Genomic DNA, 19,639 nt, shown 5'->3' with positions numbered 1-19,639 from the left:
CTGATCCCTATGATTAAGCCCTACTGTGGGTGAAATGCGTTGGTTGTGTGGCTTTGGATGGGAGTGACTGGTTTGCCGTTGTTGCAATAAACCTTGGCTAGAGTTACAGGTCCTTGGTGTGCAGCCCGTTTATTGGATTGTGGTTTGCAGTTTAGTCCTCTGCTGTTTCAAGAAAATGAGGAGGATACAGTTTGGCCTGTAAGCGATGAGAGGTGCAACTTTTATTGCTAAAAGTTCCTTGTGCAATGGTGAATTGATCTCCTAGCTATACTGGCCACCAGCAAGAAGGTACTTCTACACAGACCACTAATGTTAGAGGAAACCACAATTTTTATGATCTACTATTATCACAGATTGTTACTAAAAATGTTAAGCAGGATGGTGTAAAAATTATCTGCCCTGGGTTTAATATATGCTAGGTACGCCATATTATGTATTCTGATATTTATAAATTCTATAGTGATGGTAATGTACCACAAAGTTTAGGTAAAATTATTTGCAGTACAGGCAGTCCCCTGGTTACAAACATCCAACTTACAAGACAACAGGAAGTGAGGAGAAATCTCCCCCTAGGAAGGGAAATTCACTCCTGGAAGAGTTCTCATGGGAAAAAGGTGTCTCCACTGAAGCGTTATCACCAATCCTTGTTTCCGCAACTCAAAATTTTCAAAATCCAGTTGTCATAGGGTCAGAAAGTGAGGGACAGAGGGACAGAAATTTTCTGAACAGGGGCACAGACAGCAAAACAAATGGTAAAGGGGTGATAATAACCCTTCCCTATGCTATCCAAAATACTTAAAAATTATTCTTTTGGCTGGAGCTTAACTTAAAAATTGTACCTGTTGCGACATACAAACAAATTCGACTTAAGAACAAACCTACTGTCCCTATCTTGTTTGTAACCTGGGGACCGCCTGTAAAGGTTCCTTGTAGAGATGCACCGAAATTTTGGCGGCCAAAACGTATTTACCGAAAATTGTGTTTTCGGCATTTTGCTGATAAAGAAAAAGGTGCCGATAATGGCACCAAAAATGCAGGTAATTGTGCCGCGATTTTACTGCGCTAATGGTTTGTTCTTCATAGGTCATGTGACTCTAAAAACCACATCAAAAACCTAAGAGCCCATTCACACTGATCCGTCGCTCTCCCATTGTTTGGTACAGGAACCGTTCTAATAAGAGCGCCACAAGTCGCTCCAACTTAGAAAAAGGGTCCTGTACTACTTTGGGGTGACCTGGAGCGACTTACATAGACATTCATTTTATGAAGTCCGTGCAAGTTGTGCCAAAGTCGCGGTGCACGCGACTTCACAGGTCGCCCCCGAAGTCGTGCCGCTGCAGTGTGAACCGGCACTAACACGTGTGTTATTGATGCGTTTTATTTTTAACTGACCAAAAATGCAGCAAGCAAGATTTTTAACACCACAACAGAAGCGCAACAGACCAGTGTGAAGACATACATAGAATTTTAAGAGATGTATTTTTCTTCAGCTTTTCTTGCGCTAAAGGCTCTAATAATGGCTGACAATAAATTCATATTCATCTAAATTCATAATATTAAATTACAAAGTCAAATATAATACAGTTATATAATAATATGTATTTATTTTAAAAAAACTGTAATTTTCAGTTTTTGGTCAAGTGCATCCTGGCTTTGGCACCAAAATTTCTATTCGGTGCACCTTGAGACCAGAAAAATATTTGAAGAGTTCCTCCAGAGTAAAAAGGTTGAGAAAGGAGGCATAGATATTTTAAAAGCACCATTGGTAGCGGAAAGCCTTTCAAACTGCAATAAAGAGGGATCATACCTAAAAAAAAAAAAAATGTATACAGAAAGGACTACAAAGGGCATGCTGGGGGCCTTCTCCTGCACTCGGGACTCTATAGACAAAAGTCAGCTTGTTAATATAATTTATATTTGATGAGGTTCCATTATCTTAGTTTGATATTAACAGGTTACAGCCTCTGTTGTCCTTTCCAGATCAGTGCTCACAGATAAAAACACTGGATTATAGTTCAACCAGAGAAGAAGTAATAAACATAACAGTTTTCAAACTAGTTATCCCCGACTGCTCATCCCTCCTGCTCATGTAACTGGGATCAATCAGCAAGCAGCCCCGTACATGGAACCAGACATCCCGAACACAGTATGATCCTTAGACTCAACGTTTGTTTTTCTTAGCTAGAGTTTCACTTTAAGGTTACAGTAGCAAAAATAATGTATTTTAACCATAACTTGCTTTATTTAACTTTAGCCTTTGTGGCACTATTACAGTGTATTTCTAAGTCATATTGACTTCTGGACTATATTGATAAACTTCATATACTAATTCCCAAAGCACACGCAAGTGCATCGCCTTCACAACAGTTGAACAACAGTCCGTTTTACTATTTTTTTTTTATTATTAAAACATTTAACATTATTATTATTATTATTATTATTGTTGTTATAAGCATAAAGCTATCATATTGTAATATAGAATTGTGTGGGAGTTTTTGATATTTTTTTGTTACAACAGAGTGGACAATAAATTTTTCTACATGAAAATCTATGGACTTTGCTTCTTATTATAGTTAACCCCCAGGTGTCAAACACAAGGCCTGCGGACCGAATACAGCCTGCCAGGCCATTTCATATGGCCCTCGCACCCAGGGCATTCCCCCCTTCCCCCAGGAATCGGAGTTCAACCACCTTTGGCTCTTGCAGATCCCTGCCTATCCTGCATGCACTCATGGTGGGGCACAGCAGTGCCGACCAATGATCTCTCTGCAAGTGAGAGAGAGAGAGACACGCAGAGCCACCTACACTGCTGGGAGGTACTAGAGACAGGTAGATGAGATGTGAGGAAGCTTTTTGGGGGGTGGGGGGGGACTGTGTACTGAAATCTGCATGCCCCATACTTATTATCTCTACATTCTGTACGTAGGACACTCCTAAAACCTTCACTCTGTATGTCATACACTCCACAACCCTGCAGTCTGTACACAGCGCAACCCTGAACACTGCAATCTGTATGTAGCGCACTCGTGAACTCCACACTCTGTACACTGCGTACTCCTAGGTATCTAATGGCACTTTTCCACTGCAAGTACCGGCTCAGCTCCACTCGGCACTGCTTGGCCCAGCTCGGCTCAGTTTGCTTTTCCACTGCGTGGTATGATTTGGCACGTTTCAGGACTGTATAGGCTCTACTCGGCTCGGTTTGCTTTTCCACTAAAGTAGTAAGTGGGTGGGATTACAACGATTCTCTGACCAATCAGTGGCTAGTAGTGACAAACAATCAAGGCTGCATGCAAAAGGATTGTGGGATATGGTATTGGTACGGCCCGCTTCCCAAAAAAGTCCCAATCCCCTTGGTTTGAGGCACCAAACAACGTTACAACTATATACATGGGATGGAGGCAAACATCTACTTCTTTAGCTACTTAGAGATCAAAACCCTTCCAAATAGGTACAGCCCGCTTGGAACCCCAACCAAGGTGGTACTGTTTAAGCGAGCCGTACCGAGCCGTACCATGTAGTGGAAAAGCACCGATGTACCAAACCGTACCGAACCATTCTAAACTGTACCATGCGGTACCATGCAGTGGAAAAGCACCAAACCGCGCCATTGGTAGATAGTCTTACAGATACAACAGGCCCTTTGAGGACAACCCTAATGCTGATGCGGCCCACAATGAAATTTGAGTTTGACACCCCTGAGTTAACCTGTGTGGCTCTTGGGTGAATTTGGAAGGCGTTGTTCTAAAAGCAAGCACCCAACCGATGGGGCATTGGAGTAAAGACTTAAAGTGACATTAAACGGAGTTCAACCCAAAAGTGGAACTTCTGCTCATCTGATTCCACCCCCACTCTGGTGCCACATTTGGCACTTTTCGGGGGGTGGGGGGGGGACGGTTACCTGTTTTTGACAGGTACCCTTCCCCACTTCCGGAGACAGCACCGCAGCGCCGTCCCTCGGAAGTTCAGTCCCCTTTCTCCTTCCCGAGTCAAAGAGAATGCGCAGCGCACTACGCACATGCGCAGTAGGGAATTGACTGTGAAGCCGAAAGGCTTCATTGCCAGTTTCCCTTAGAGTAAATTGCGGCGGCAGCACCCAGCAACTGATCCCAAAAACAGCTGGGGAGCGGACATCGTGGGCTCCCTGGACAGGTAAGTGACTATATATTAAAAGTCAGCAGCTACAGTATTTGTAGCTGCTGACTATTCATTTTTTTTTTTTGCAAAGCTGGAACTCCGCTTTAAAGCTTTGTGTTTTTTTTTTTTTTTTTTTATTAAAATAACAAACATGTCCTACTTATCTGATCGGTGCAATGGTTTTGACCAAAGCAGCCCGGATCCTCCTCCTGGGGTCTCCCGCAGGTCCCTCCTCTTTAGCAAGTGCTCTCATAGAAAGGGGCTTTCCCATGCGTGCTCACTCCCATGTCACCCTGTCTACATCTACCGACACTGACCGGGTGGACTCGGCCCCGCCCCCTGCTCCCTCATTACAGCATTTGATTGACAGCAATCTGCCCGTGGAGGAGGGAGACAGCATGCTTTAAGGTGAAGGCACAATGTTTTTTTTACCTTCAAGCATTCTATGCATGAAGGTAGTTTATGCCTGCAAACCTCTGCATAAGACCTTACAGGTCTTTTACCTCCCCCAGCCTGTGACTGGACAGTGAAAGGAGCAGCAGAAGACACACTGTACTCTCCTCCTATCAGCATGTTTCTCGTTAGCATATGAGCACTGATTAGCTCCTTGTATTACTTCTTTATAGCTCTGCTGTACAAGGACTGCAAAAGGCTGATAACCGGTCAAATTTAGGTACTTTCGGCTTACATTAAAAAAAGACGACAGATCATGTTTTAGTAACCACTTAAGGACCGCCCGTCGCAGTTATACTGCAGCAGGCAGACCCTCTTGCGCAAACCAAAGTAGGTATACGTCAGTTGCACGCCTGCAGCTAGGTGGCCAGCGTGCGCCGCCGCACACCCGCCCCCACTCGGCAGCGGGGAGTACGATGCACGGGGCAGACGGCTGTGATTGCTGCCTGACATCCGCGATCGCTCCCCGCTGAGAGAGAAGAACAGTCCGCTGTTGTAAACACAGCTGACCGCTCTTCTCTCTGGAATGATCACAGAGCTCCTGTGATCCTTCTATATAGGATCACAAGTCTCTATGATCATTTCACAAGCCACGACCCCCCAAAGTTAGAATTCACTCCCCTAGGCTCACATTTAACCCCTTGATCACCCACAGTGTTAGTCCCTTCCCTGCCAGTGTCATTTTTACAGTAACAGTGCATATTTTTAGCACTGATTACTGTAGTAATGTCGCTGGTCCCCCCAAAAGTGTCAAAAATGTCAGTTAGGCATCTGATCTGTCCGCCGCAATGTTGCAGTCCCGCTAAAAATCGCAAATCACCGCCTTTACTAGTAAAAAAAAAAAAAAACGCACAGGTGATCAAATACCACCAAAAGAAAGCTCTATTTGTGGGGGGAAAAAAAGGACATCAATTTTATTTGGGTACAGCGTCGCACGACAATTGTCCATTAAAGTAACGCAGTGCCGAATTGCAAAAAATGGCCCGGTCATTAAGGGGGCAAATCCTTCCAGTCCAGAAGTGGTTAATGAATACAAAGTTGCATTATTGTGTCTTTTAAATCGGTCTAAAGGTCAGCTTTGAACAAGCTGCTGATGAACACAAACTATTAGTTACCAAGTCCACATACACTGTGCCCTATCCTTCAAGCCTCGATAAAGGGGGAAAGGCTTCGATCTTCAAACGCATTGGCTTTATGAACAGTTTCCATCTGATTTGGTACTGAATAAAACTGGACTACAAATACAGCCCAAGGTGGCCATGGCTGTGGAAGCACTTTTGTTTGCAGAAGTAGCTGGTCCAGTTCTACACTCACCAACCACTTTTTTTTTTTTTTCAAATTCTTTATTTATATATAAGTCATACAAGAGATCAAAACAAGTATCAAACAAAAGAATAATACTACAGGATACAATAAACGGTATCGGTAAACAGCAATCCCAGAAAGTGCATGACAGCAGAGGTAAAATCTATAGGGGAAGACAGCATACCCGTAAAATATCCATATGAGGTAAACATTCCCGTTTTTTCCAGACCGGTAGAGTGTAATCAACTAAGCTCAAGACAATCACTGCAATCGTCTCAAGATGTGCTAGGAGGATGCAACAAGTCTCATGCACACGGGACCTCAGACATCCAAAGGTGTTTCCATCAAACATCTGGAGCGATAGAATAGAGGGATAAATGCAAACATCCAGGGTAAAAGGAAGAAGGGAGAGGGAGTGAGTAGGGGACAAGGGTGGGGGGGAAAGAAAGCAGTGGGGGAAGCTCCGGCATTATGCCGGGAGACCGGGAGACACATCGTGGTGTGGGTAAGTGGGGAAGGCCAGTCAGGTGTCATCAGTGTCCTCCTGCGCGGGCGACCCCGCTGTCAATCACAGCTCCTGCCCCGAGGTCAGTCCCTGAAGTGCCATCCCCTCAGCAGAGAATATGAATACATTCCAGACGGACCAAGTCTTGGAGTACTGTTCCTTTCTGCCCTGTGCAGTGAGCACCATGTCCTCCAAATCATTTATCCACTTGACCCTCTGCAACCAAAGGGCAATCGTCGGGGGAGAGGGGCTCTTCCAGCAGAGGCTGATACATGCTTTCGCTGCATCGGCAAGATGCCTCAACACCGAGCTTTTATAGCGTTTAGGAGCCATGCCCGTGCAGTGCAACAGGAAGAATGCCGGGTCGTCGGGGACAGCCCGGTCTGTCATCAGTTGGGAGATACGACGCACTTCGGCCCAGAAGTTCCGAAGCTTAGAGCAGTACCAGAAAACGTGGGACATGGTGCCCACTTCCTGATGGCAACGCCAGCACATGTCGGACGCCTCCGGGAAGAACCGGTGCAGTCTGGCCGGAGTAAAGTACCAGTGTGTAAGGACCTTGTAGTTGGATTCCTGTATCTTCGTGCAGATGGAAGATTTGAGGGAGAAACGGATCATATTTCGCCTCTGGGATTCAGAGAATGTCTGGTTCAGTTCCCTTTCCCATTTAAGGATACCCGGTAGGGCAAAGTCCGCGGGAGGGTCCGAGATCAGGGCATAAATCTGCGAGAGGGCATGCGGCAAGTGGCCCTGTGTGGACAGGAACTGCTCAAAGGGCGTCAGGTCTCGCCCAAATGTCGAGGGCTCGCCCAGGCCTCCAAGGAAGTGAAGAAGCTGCAGGGCCTGCCACCTGAGCAACCGAAATCTCCCACTCAGGGAAGTCAGCTGGCAGAGAGTCGGCCAGCCCGTACCCGAGACGAAGTGTGATACCTGGAAGATACCCTCCCTAATCAGGGCGCTGAACCTGCCGCCCTCACAACCAGGCCCAAACGTCGGATTCCCTAGCAAAGGGTAGAGCGGGCCTCTACCCCTCCAGAGGCCTCTATCCGAGGCCGCCAGAGAGCACGCCTTAAGTGTGGGCCCTATAGTAGGGTGACGCATTGCCTCCGCAGGAACTCCCCTGAGGACAAGCGGGGCCCGCGGTAAGTATATAGGAAATAGGGAGGCCTCCAGGGCAACCCACAGTTTCAGATCTGCGTGACGCGCCCAGTCTAGCCATCGGGTGAGCATGGCCGCCTGGTAGTATCGTCTAGGGTCCGGAAGCGCCACACCACCGTGTCGCTTAGGCAGCACCAGGTAGCGGCGAGCCAAACGCGGTCGCCTGCCTGCCCACACAAAATCGGTGAAGATCGACTCAACCTGCTTCAGGAACCCCCCCGGGAGTGATATCGGCAGTGCCTGAAAGAGGTATAACAGTTTGGGAAGGATCGACATCTTCAAAATATTACACCTGCCGAACCAGGAGTGGAGCCCCTTTGTCCACCTCTCCAACAGGGTCCGGATGCTCACCAGGAGGGGAGGGAAGTTGAGGCGAAACAGGTCGGCCGGATTGGGGGAGAGCACGGTCCCTAGATATCTAAGCCCCCCTTGGGCCCATCTGAATGGGAAGTCCGAAGCCAGCAAATCCTGAAGAGGCCGTGGGAGGGCCACCCCCATGATCTCCGACTTGGAGAGGTTGATCTTCAAGTTGGAAACGGATCCAAACACCTCAAACTCCCGCAATAGGCACGGGAGGGAGACAAGGGGCTGGGAGAGGGAAAATAGGAGGTCATCGGCGTACGCCGAGACCTTGTATGTGGTATTCCCCACAAGGATGCCCGAGATGCTCGCATTCGACCGAACTCGGTTCAGGAAGGGTTCCAGGGAAAGCGCGAAGAGGAGAGGCGACAAGGGGCACCCCTGACGGGTACCATTGCGAATGCGGATCTGATCCGAGAGGACCCCATTCGCCTTCACATGTGCGCTCGGATTGGTGTATACACTCCGAATCCACGCCAGCATTCGATCTCCCACGCCAAACCTGCGGAGCGTCGCAAACAGGTAGTGCCAATTTACCCTGTCAAACGCTTTTTCCGCGTCTGTGCTCAAAAATACCGTGGGGAGATTAGTGTGGCGAGCCTGGTGTATAAGATCGATAACCTTGATGGTGTTATCCCTGGCTTCGCGGGTGGGGACAAAACCCACCTGATCTCGATGCACCAGCGCCGGTAAGAGCATCTGAAGTCGGAGGGCCAGAAGTTTGGTAAAAAACTTCAGGTCCGCATTCAACAGGGAAATCGGGCGGTAGCTCCCGCAGGCGGAGGGGTCCTTCCCCTCCTTCGGAATCACAGAGATGTGGGCACCTCACCAACCACTTTATTAGGTACTCCTTATCATTTGCTTGGCAACACAAATTGCTAATAAGCCAATCACATGGCAGCAACTCAATGCATTTAGGGATCTAGATGTGGTGAAGACGACCTTCTGAAGTTCAAACCGAGCATCAGAATGGAGAAGAAAGGGGATTTAAATGTTTTTGAACGTGGCATGGTTGTTGGTGCCAGACGGGCTGGTCTGAGTATTTCAAAAACTGCTGATCTACTGGGATTTTCACACACAATCATCTCTAGGATTTACAAAGAATTGTCCGAAAAAGAGAAAATATCCAGTGAGCGGAAGTTGTGTGGCCAAAAAAATGCCTTGTTGATGTCAGAGGAGAATGGGCAAACTGGTTTGAGATAATAGAAAGGCAACAGTAACTCAAATATCCACACGTTACAACCAAGGTATGCAGAATACCATCTCTGAAGGCGCAAAACATCGAACATGAAGCAGATGTGCTACACCGGGTACCACTCCTGTCAGCTAACAAGAAAGTACAAATCGCACAGGCTCCCCAATTTGGACAATAGAAGATTGGAAAAACGTTGCATGATCTGATGAGTCAATTTCAGCTGTGACATTCAGATTGAAGGGTCACAATTTGGCAAAAAAACAACATGAAAGCATGGATCCATCCTGCCTTGTACCACCAGTTCAGGCTGGTGGTGTAATGGTGTAGGGGATATTTTTTTGGCATGCTTTGGGCCCCTTAATACCAATTGAGCATGTAACACCACGGCCTACCTGAGTATTGTTGCTGACCATGTCCATCCAGGGCTGGCACTACCTTTAAGGCGACCTAGGCAGCCGCCTAGGGCGCAACTTAGAAGGGGGTGCCGTCGGAGCCTGACCCAGCCTGCCCCTAATGGACTGCGCCCCTAATGGTAGCCCGTCCATTAGGGGCGCAGGGGCACCGCCCGCCCACTATCCATGCATCTGTCCCCTAATCTACATGCAGGGTGCCGGATGCATGGATTCCAATGAGGTTTTTTTTTTTAAACACGGGATTAGAGCTAGAGGCTTTAATAGGCACTGCGCCCTGAGCCCACCAAGTTGTGTGACAATAGCAAATGAATATAAATAAAGCAAATAAATAATATAAATCATAATATATATGAACACCAGCCCTGTGTCCATCCCTTTATGACTACAGTGTCCCCATCTTCTGATGGCTCCTTCCAGCAGGATAATGCACCATGTCACAAAGCTCCAATCATCTCACCACTGGTTTCTTCACCATGACAATGAGGTCACTGTCCTCCAACGGCCTCCACTCTCACCACATCTCATCCAACAGAGCATCTTTGGTGTGGTGGAACGGGAAATTTGCATCATGGATGTACAGCCAATAAATCTGCAGCAACTGTGTGATGCTATCATGGCAATATGGACCAAAATCCCTGAGGAATGCTTCCAACACCTTGTTAAATCTATGCCACGTAGAATGAAGGCAGTTCTGAAGACAAAAGGGAATCCAACCCGGTACTAGCAAGGTGGACCTATTAAGTAGCCAGTGAGTGTATTTACCAGTGGTCTCCAAACTGTGGCGCGGGGGTCAGGCGTAGCCCTTTGCTAGCCTTTATCAGGCCCTTGGGGCACTATTTCAAAAACTGATACCACTATTCTTCCATTGATACCAACAATGGGGAACTTGTTCTCCCATTAATACCAATGAAAGGACACTGATGTTTGGGCATTTTCTACTCCCACTGGCCAAAGTCTGCCCCCCCCTAAAGCCTGAAGGACAGTAAACTGGCCCTTTGCTTAGAAACTTTGGAGACCCCTGCTATATACCAACACTACCCCCACACTCTAGGGTGGGAACAAAAAACTGGATTTTTGACTTACCGTAAAATCCTTTTCTCTTAAGTTCATTGATGGACGCAGTTCTCTCTGATTCATACAGTATATGCCACGTAGAATGAAGGCAGTTCTGAAGACAAAAGGGAGTCCAACCCAGTACTAGCAAGGTGGACCTAATAAAGTGGCCAAACTGTGGCGCCGGGGTCAGGTGTAGCCCTTTGCTAGCCTTTATCAGGCCCTTGTGGGGCACTATTTCAACAACTGATACCACTGATGAGGCATTATCCTTCCATTGATACCAACAATGGGGAACTGGTTCTCCCATTAATACCAATGATAGGACACTGATGTTTGGGCATTTTCTACTCCTACTGGCCAAAGTCTGGCCCCCCTAAAGCCTGAAGGTCAGTAAACTGACCCTTTGCTTAGAAACTTTGGAGACCCCTGCTATATATCAACACTACTCCCACACTCTTGGGTGGGAACAAAAAACTGGATTTTTGACTTACCGTAAAGTCCTTTTCTCTTAAGATTATTGACCCGCGCAGTCCTCTGATCCATATCAGTAGGGTTATACTGCCCCCTACAGGAGTAGGACAATAGGTAGAAAAAGAAAGTTCTGGCTACGCCTATGGGCAGTCCCGGAGGGTACACCCTCTCTCTTCCTGCATAGGATGTCAGTTTTGAATCAAAGCAGTGTTAAAAAGTAACATCAACCCAACTCAAAAATAGAGGGGCGGGTACTGCGTCCGTCAATGAACTTAAGAGAAAAGGATTTTACAGTAAGTCTAAAATCCAGTTTTCTCTATCGTTCATTGATGGACGAAGTTCTCTCTGATTCATACAGTATATGCCACGTAGAATGAAGGCAGTTCTGAAGACAAAAGGGAGCCCAACCCAGCAATAGCAAGGTGGACCTAATAAAGTGGTTGGTGAGTGTATTTACCAGTGGTCTCCAAACTGTGGCGCCGGGGTCAGGTGTAGCCCTTTGCTAGCCTTTATCAGGCCCTTGTGGGGCACTATTTCAACAACTGATACCACTGATGAGGCATTATCCTTCCATTGATACCAACAATGGGGAACTTGTTCTCCCATTAATACCAATGATAGGACACTAATGTTCGGGCATTTTCTACTCCCACTGGCCAAAGTCTGGCCCCCCTAAAGCCTGAAGGACTTTACGGTAAGTCAAAAATCCAGTTTTCTCTATTGTTCATTGACGGACGCAGTTCTCTCTGATTCATATCAGTAGGGACGTCCCAAAGCAGTGCCATAAAATGAGGGGTGGGAACAGCAGAAAAGAACAAGTCCCCAAGGCTAAACACAGCCAACATAGGACTCATCAGAACAAAAGATGAGGCCCATCTGAAACAAACAGTATTTTATGCCAGAACCAAAGATCCCAGCAAGGAACGAGGTCCTTACTCCTGACGAGGCAGATTAAAACTGACATCCTATGCAGGAAGAGCGAGGGTGAACCCTCCTGGACTGCCCATAGGCGTAGCCAGAACTTTTTTTCTGCCTAGTGTCCTACTCCTGTAGGGGGCAGTATAACCCTACTAATATGGATCAGAAGACTGCGTCCGTCAATGAACGATGGAGAAAAAGGCTTCAGGAATCCATCTATACTCTCCCCCAAGTAATAAGAACCTCACAGGGGTTCTCACTAGGCTATCAAAGCTAAAAAATGAGCCTTTGGACACACATTAATTCACTGTCACCTGAAAGAAATGAAATTTTAACAACCAATTTTTGAAAGATCGACATCCAGAATTTACTTTACTTCAAAGCAACACTCTGTTATGCCAAAATCAACAAGGCGGTCCAGGCACGATGACAAAGTGCACGATGACCACAGGGAAGATCACAAAGCCCCAAAATACATCAAGGGAAATGTATGCAGTGGACAGGAAGAGGTGGTTAATTATTGGAGTGACCTCACTTGACTCTCCTCTTTAGAAGCCAAAACAGGAGATCACCAATAAAAAAAAAAAAAACTAAGGTCATGATATAATTGGAAAAATATTCGATAAGCAAGAGAGTCCCATTTTCGACGAATAATAAAAAAGATAAATGGAGCCAAAACTCCAGCATGACAAATGTAAAGAAGTAAAACAGAACTGAACTCTGCAATCCAGTAAACACAGTAAATGCAAAATCCCTTAAAAAACATTCCCCAAGTCATGGAGCAATGGCCAATTCACAAAGGTTCACAGCTTTACCATGCACAAGTCTGCAGCCTACACTATCCTCCCTTCCACGGACCATTATGTAAGGGGGGACTTCGACTGGGACCCTGATGTAAGGGGGGGGGCTTCGACTGGGACCCTAGAGTAAGAGGGGGGGCTTCGACTGGGACCCTGATGTAAGGGGGGGGAACTTCGACTGGGACCCTGATGTAAGGGGGGGGGGGACTTCGACTGGGACCCTGATGTAAAGGGGGGGGACTTCGACTGGGACCCTGATGTAAAGGGGGGGGACTTCGACTGGGACCCTGATGTAAAAGGGGGACTTCGACAGGGACCCTGATGTAAGGGGGGGACTTCGACAGGGACCCTGATGTAAGGGGGGGACTTCGACAGGGACCCTGATGTAAGGGGGGGTCTTCGACTGGGACCCTGATGTAAGGGAGGGACTTCGACTGGGACCCTGATGTAAGGGAGGGACTTCGACTGGGACCCTGATGTAAGGGGGGCTTCGACTGGGACCCTGATGTAAGAGGGGGGACTTCGACGTGGACCCTAATGTAAGGGGGGGGGGACTTTGACGTGGACCCTAATGTAAGGGAGGGGGGACTTCGACTGGGACCCTAATGTAAAGGGGGGGGACTTCGACAGGGACCCTGGTGTAAGGGGGGGGGGGGGACTTCGACAGGGAGCCTGGTGTAAGGGGGGGGGGACTTCGACAGGGAGCCTGGTGTAAGGGGGGGGGGGAATTCGACAGGGAGCCTGGTGTAAGGGGGGGGGACTTCGACAGGGACCCTGATGTAAGCCCTCAGAGGTTTGTTAGAGAACCTTAGTGAACAAACAGCATCGTGAAGGCCAAGGAACACACCAGACAGGTCAGGGATAACGTTGTGAAGTTTAAAGCAGGGTTAGGTTATAAAAAAAATTCATCCCAAGCTTTGAACTTTTCACAGAGCACTGTTCAAGCCATCATCCAAAAATGGAAAGAGTATGGCACAACTGCAAACCTACCAAGACATGGCCGTCCACCTAAACTGACCGGCCCGGCAAGGAGAGCATTCATCAGAGAAGCAGCCAAGAGGCCCATGGGAACTCTGGAGGAGATACAGAGATCCACAGCTCAGGTGGGAGAATCTGTCCACAGGACAACTATTAGTTGTCTGCTTCACAAATCTGACCTTTATGGAAGAGTGGCAAGAAGAAAGCCATTGTTGAAAGAAAGCCATAAGAAGTCCCGTTTGCAGTTTGCGAGAAACCATGTGGGGGACACAGCAAACATGTGGAAGAAGGTGCTCTGGTCAGATGAGACCAAAACGCTATGACAGGGAAGCTGGTCAGAGTTGATGGGAAGATGGATGGAGCCAAATACAGGGCAATCTTAGAAGAAAGCCTGTTAGAGTCTGCAAAAGACTTGAGACTGGGGCGGAGGATTATCTTCCAGCAGAACAACAACCCAAAACATACAGCCAGAGCTACAATGGAATGGCTTAGATCAAAGCATATTCATGTGTTAGAATGGCCCAGTCAAAGTCCAGACCTAAATGCAATTGAAAATCTGTGGAAAGACTTGAAAATTGCTGTTCACAGACGCTCTCCATCCAATCTGACAGAGCTTGACCTATTTTGCAAAATGGGCAAAAATGTCCCTTTCTAGATGTGCAAAGCTGGTGGAGACATCCCCAAAAGGACTTGCAGCTGGCATTGCAGGGAAAGGTGGTTCTACAAAGTATTGACTCGGGGGGGGGGGGGGGGGGGGTTGAATACAAATATTCAAAAGATATAAAAAATCATTCTCAGGCTTACCAGCCAGAAAATTAAACATCTGCCAGTGCCGGGAAGTGACGTCGCTAGGGTCATAGGGATGGCTGGGGACCATGTGGTCCACGTCCAGGTCTATGATAAACCGTCCCTGCTGTCGGATTCATTCTCAAGCTACCTGATCGCACAGGGGAGCCCGGAAAAGCACGGGGGAGGGGGAGGTGGCGTCCCCTCCCGCCATCTGTAAAAGCAATCAAGCAGCTAAATAGCCGCTAGGAAGCACCGGCTGAAAAACATTGCTGAAAAAAAAAAGATTTCTGAATAATGCCTGCAGCTGCACCCATCATTCAGAAATCTCCAGTCAAAGTCCAGGACATTCTATGGGCAGGTTAAAATGCTTCATTTAGATCTGTAAGGTCTCATGAGCAGGGCCCTCCTAACCATAGTGACTTGTATTGTAACTGGACTGCCTCCCTTTATATTGTAACCGTTGGTTCTATATAAATTCTGTATCATAATAATATTTATAGTAATTCCTAAGAGAGGCCACCTGTATAAGAACAGACAAATCAACCTCCAGAAATTGAAACAATAAAGCCCTAATGATTGAATCCATCTCCTCCCTCACTTGTTATAATTACATTTACCTTTTCTTCTCTACCACACAAAAATATCCACCAACTGTTTTTGTATTTTTATTGAAAGCGAGCCCGTGATCTTTATCTAACGCGCGTCCAAGATAATCAGCATGTTACTTGTAATGAAAAGAAACTCCTTTAAAAGTCTTTGTTTCCAGAAGGTAAGGCCCATTGTGAACACAATCGCAGAAGTAAATATGTTTCCTGGTGCATAATTCACGTCTCCAAGCGATCGTCAGCCCCGGGCTGGCTCTCCGCGGGGACGACTACATTAGGGGCGACAGTAATTAGCTTGTCATATTGATTATACTCTTGTATTTCTCTTAACCTTCAAAGAAAATGTCAACCTCTCTCTGGGGCCCGCGCCGTGGGTCTACCGCCGGATCGGGAAATTAGAGGTTGTTCAAAGGAGAGACGGTGAATCTACTGTTACAACAAACGGCACGGCACAGCGGACATTAGAATATAATATTTGCTATGGTGTTGTCAGGAAAATCGCTGATTATCAGATATGACGCTGACGCTAATGTTGCAGAAGAGAAACGGTGGGTTTTGTTCAATGAAAAAGGGATCTACAGAGAGCGATTATGGCAAAGTAGCAAAGAGGAAGCGCTAACAAATACATATTGGAAAGCAGAAAGTTAAAAAAAAAACAAACGAAGCAAAAGTGCAAAACTAGTTCCATCAGCAAAAAATTGACTAACTCAAAACAGAAAAGGCCACACATTTGCCACGTCTTTTTTTTTTTTTCATTTTCTTTTTTTTCCATCTCTTTTTTCTTTTTACCCAAAAAACATATAGTGCTCGTAAATCCTTACATACTGTCAGTGCCGGGACAAGGTCATCCAGCGCCCGGGGCAAAGGTGTCAAACTGCACCCCTCCCTCCAGTTCATAATGTGTAAGCTTAAGGGATGACTCACCCAGCAGTCACTGCCACTGTCACTACTCTTGTTAGCCTTGCAACCAGGGGAGGACTGGGCCAGGGGGGCAATTGCTCCCCGGGCCACTCTGATGCCCCGTAGAAAAGGCTGCTACAGACATGCCTAAAAAATTCCTGGTGAAGAGAAGTACAAATTCCCCACTGCTGACCTACTGAGTGTGGGATGAAGACAAGGCCAGAGCAGAGTGCATGCCTCAACCCCCACAACAGCATGGATGGTGTAAACTGTGTCTGAGAAGAGGCTGGTTCCATGCCCCACTGGAGACTCTCCTCCCCCAGCCAGCCCCAAGTTCGGCCAGTGACTAGAGAATACCTGGAGTGGAGCTTTAGCCTGGAATGGGGGTCAGGAGGAGGCCAGGAAGAGGGAGAGTGGGAGCGGGGCCGAGTCGCTGCGCCATGGGCCCTTGGTTTGTACTTGACCCCTGGGCCGAAAGTTGCCAGTCAGCCCCTGCTTGCAACAGAAGGAAGGTGCCCCCATCCCTACAGTAAACCATTGTGAGACAACAACAAGAGAAGGGCCCACCGACCTTGTGCATTACCACTATAAAAGTTTATTAAAATCAAAAAAAAAAAGCAACCATTATACTCACAAACATAAGATGTATACACGCATGTAGGAAATAAGAACCAATTGCCTCCATGACACTTCTATACTGCTGGATGACGTGATGGCGTCCACAATGACTTGGCTTACGTGTTTCGAGGGAGAACCCTCTTCCTCAGAGCCAAAATCGGCGTGGAGCATAACATTAGGCAAAAATGTTCAAAGAAGAGGGAACAAAAGACCTCTGCACAAGCTCCCAAGACAACACCAAAGACGGACCATGGAAGAGAGCCAATTGGGAACTGCTGAAGATAGCTTCAGGCTACAAAACGTCAGAATTACGAATAAGGACATTAAGAACCAAATGTGCGCACAGCTACAAAAGTATAAGGCATAACTTGTAAAACAAGTTTGGAGCTAAGACTACACTGTAAGTATGGGACTAAAGCCCCATACACACGCAACGATTATCGGCCGACCGATCGTCCGTCTTTGTCCAGAGTGGTGTTTTGTTGGTTGGAATGTGCCTAGACTGCACACTAATTTTCTCGTCCAACAAAATTCTACTTCAGAAGTGATGTCATGTGTTGGTTTGCTTTCTTTGTGTTTTTTCTTCTCTGAGCATGCCCAGACTTGTTCATTAGATTTTTCCCTGTCGAAATCTGTACTGACTGCACGAAAATCGGCCGTGTTTTGACGGTGGACAAAAATTTTAATAGCCTGCACACCAGATTTTTTTCGGCCGAAAAGTCGGAGTTGGTTGTCGGAAGCATCATACTAACAAGCCGAAAATCGGCAGATCGGTCGTTGGATGAAAATTCCCTGCCGATTTTCGATGCGTGTGTACGAGGCTTTAGTCAAATGTAACCCCAAACCTTGCTGGTGCTTTTTCCTTCTTTGTAGAACACAAGCTGGGGCCTAAGAATACACTAAAAGTGAAGGAATCTTAAAATGTATGTTCCCCCAGGCAGGAAGTGGTGTCCGTATCTATATTATGAGGGGTCGCTTCCAAAGCAGAGCACAAAAGTAGGTAAGAAGGTCCAAAGAAGGCAAGGACCTCTACCTGGAAGTCCAAGGACAGCACCAAATATTGACTATGGAAAAGGCTTTAGTTGGAAATTGCCCCAGAAGATGGCACACCAGAATGAAGGACATCAGGTTGAATGTGCACACAGTTACTTGGTATGCCTTTGTTGGTAGATCACAAGCTGGGGCCTTAGACAACACCATAATTGAGTAACTTATAAAATGTTATGTTCACCCAGGCAGGAAATGGTGTCTATATCTATTTCATGAGAGGTAGTTTCCAAAGAGAAACAAAACAGTAGGCAAAAAGCCAAGCCATGGAGGAGGTCCCGAAGGGAACTACTGGTACTGGACTCAGGATATGAAACCCCAGACTGAGGACATTAGGGCTAAATGTGCGCACAGCTTCAAGGCATGCTTCAACATCTGCCTTGACACTATCCATAGTGTTCGGATGAAGGTGTTTTTGCAAGCTGTATGGATATAAATGCTGCAGTATCTTCTTAAAAACTCATTAGAACTGAATTGGCTTGGACCAAATGTCTTTAACATTATAGAACAAGTCCAGGTGTATGTGACTAACTACCACAAGACCTTGGAAGTTTCATCTCCAAAGAGATACTTTCTGTCTATAAGCAGAGCCTCCCACTTTTCAGCCATTTTGAGAAAGAACAAAGAGAGGCTTAACATCAATATCCTCGGAGTGGAAGTTAAGAATCTGCAACAGCCTTCGTTAAAATCCATTCGCCTGGGGTAAATGCCAGGTTTTTATCAGCAAAAGTAGAGTTTCACTTAAACCAACATTTTAGAAAGCAGATGTCTGTTAATTGGTTATTGTAGACACCGTTTACATAAATTGCTCCAACCGTTCTTCAGTTTTGTGACAATGTATCTACAGATTTCCTTACTCACCTGTAAGTTGTGTTCGGGATGTATACATCCCTTGCGGGAAATTCCAGGATCTCCCTCGTTGGCCGCACACGGGTGTCGGGATAAGGTTTAACCTGTAGCAGTTCGGGTGTCAAACAATAGTTTGGGTTTTCTGGAGCTGGAGAAATGTCAAGCTTGAGCTGAGCTGTAAACGACAAGAACAAGGACTTTATTTTTAGCAGTATACTAAAGACCAATATCTCGGAATAAAAGTGATGCATCAAAGATCATCAAAACATGGATGAAGCGGATTATTTTTAAAAGGTCACAAAAATGATATTTTAGTATTAGGTGGAAACTGGTCAGCCCATTACTTCTAACTTCTTTTATATATTCAAGGAGACCTTCTCATCATAATTCCAGACTCTGTGCCTGTCCACCTGGAAGTTTTGGGGGTTCCCACTCCCCTTTGTGTGTTCCAGCTACTCCTGTTACATTCTACATAGTATAAAATAAATAATCCAGCAGTGAGGGTGGGAACCTCTAATTTTAAGCACAGCAGGTGTAAAGACGTGGGAACGCCACACAGGGATGGTGGGAGCCCTTTGCAATGGACACTGCAGGTGTGCAGACCAAGGAACCCAACGCAAAGATGGTGGGAGGCCTTCATAATGGGCACAGTAGGTGTGCTGAGCTAGGAACTCAGTGCAGGGATGGTGGGAACCCCTCATAATTGGCACAGCTGGTGTGAAGACATAGGAACTTATGGCGCTTTTCCACTGCATGGAACCGAATGGTTCGGCTCACTTTTGTGCTTTTCCACTGCATGGTACCACGTGGTACGGTGTTGCAACCGTTCGGTACGGTAGCGCTTTTCCATTACATGGAACCGAACGGTACGGCTCGCTTAAACAGTACCAGCTCAGTTGTGGTTACAAGAGGGCCGTACCGGTACCATATCCCACAATCCTTTGCATGCAGCCTTGACTGTTTGTCACTACTAGCCACTGATTGGTCAGAGAATCATTGTTATCCCACCCACTTTACTTTAGTGGAAAAGCAAACCGTATCAAACCGTACTGAACCGTTCCAACACCGTACCATGCGGTACC

The 19,639-nt window shown here is 46.7% G+C and overlaps 1 protein-coding gene across 5 annotated transcripts in view; it reads right to left on the bottom strand.

The window, feature by feature from the left end:
• Positions 1-19,639, bottom strand: part of DOCK7 (dedicator of cytokinesis 7) — a 329,839-nt gene that overhangs the window by 214,468 nt on the left and 95,732 nt on the right. For all 5 annotated transcript variants that reach the window (XM_082265167.1, XM_082265168.1, XM_082265169.1 and 2 more), the window contains exon 14: positions 18,570-18,732. In XM_082265167.1, coding sequence (XP_082121293.1) covers positions 18,570-18,732 — 163 coding nt within the window. The remainder of the gene's footprint in view (positions 1-18,569; positions 18,733-19,639) is intronic.

The sequence above is a fragment of the Pelophylax lessonae genome (genome assembly GCF_965119305.1).
Source record: "Pelophylax lessonae genome assembly, chromosome: 8".
Classification (NCBI taxonomy): Eukaryota; Metazoa; Chordata; class Amphibia; order Anura; family Ranidae; genus Pelophylax; species Pelophylax lessonae.
This window is presented reverse-complemented; position numbering and strand designations above follow the sequence as displayed.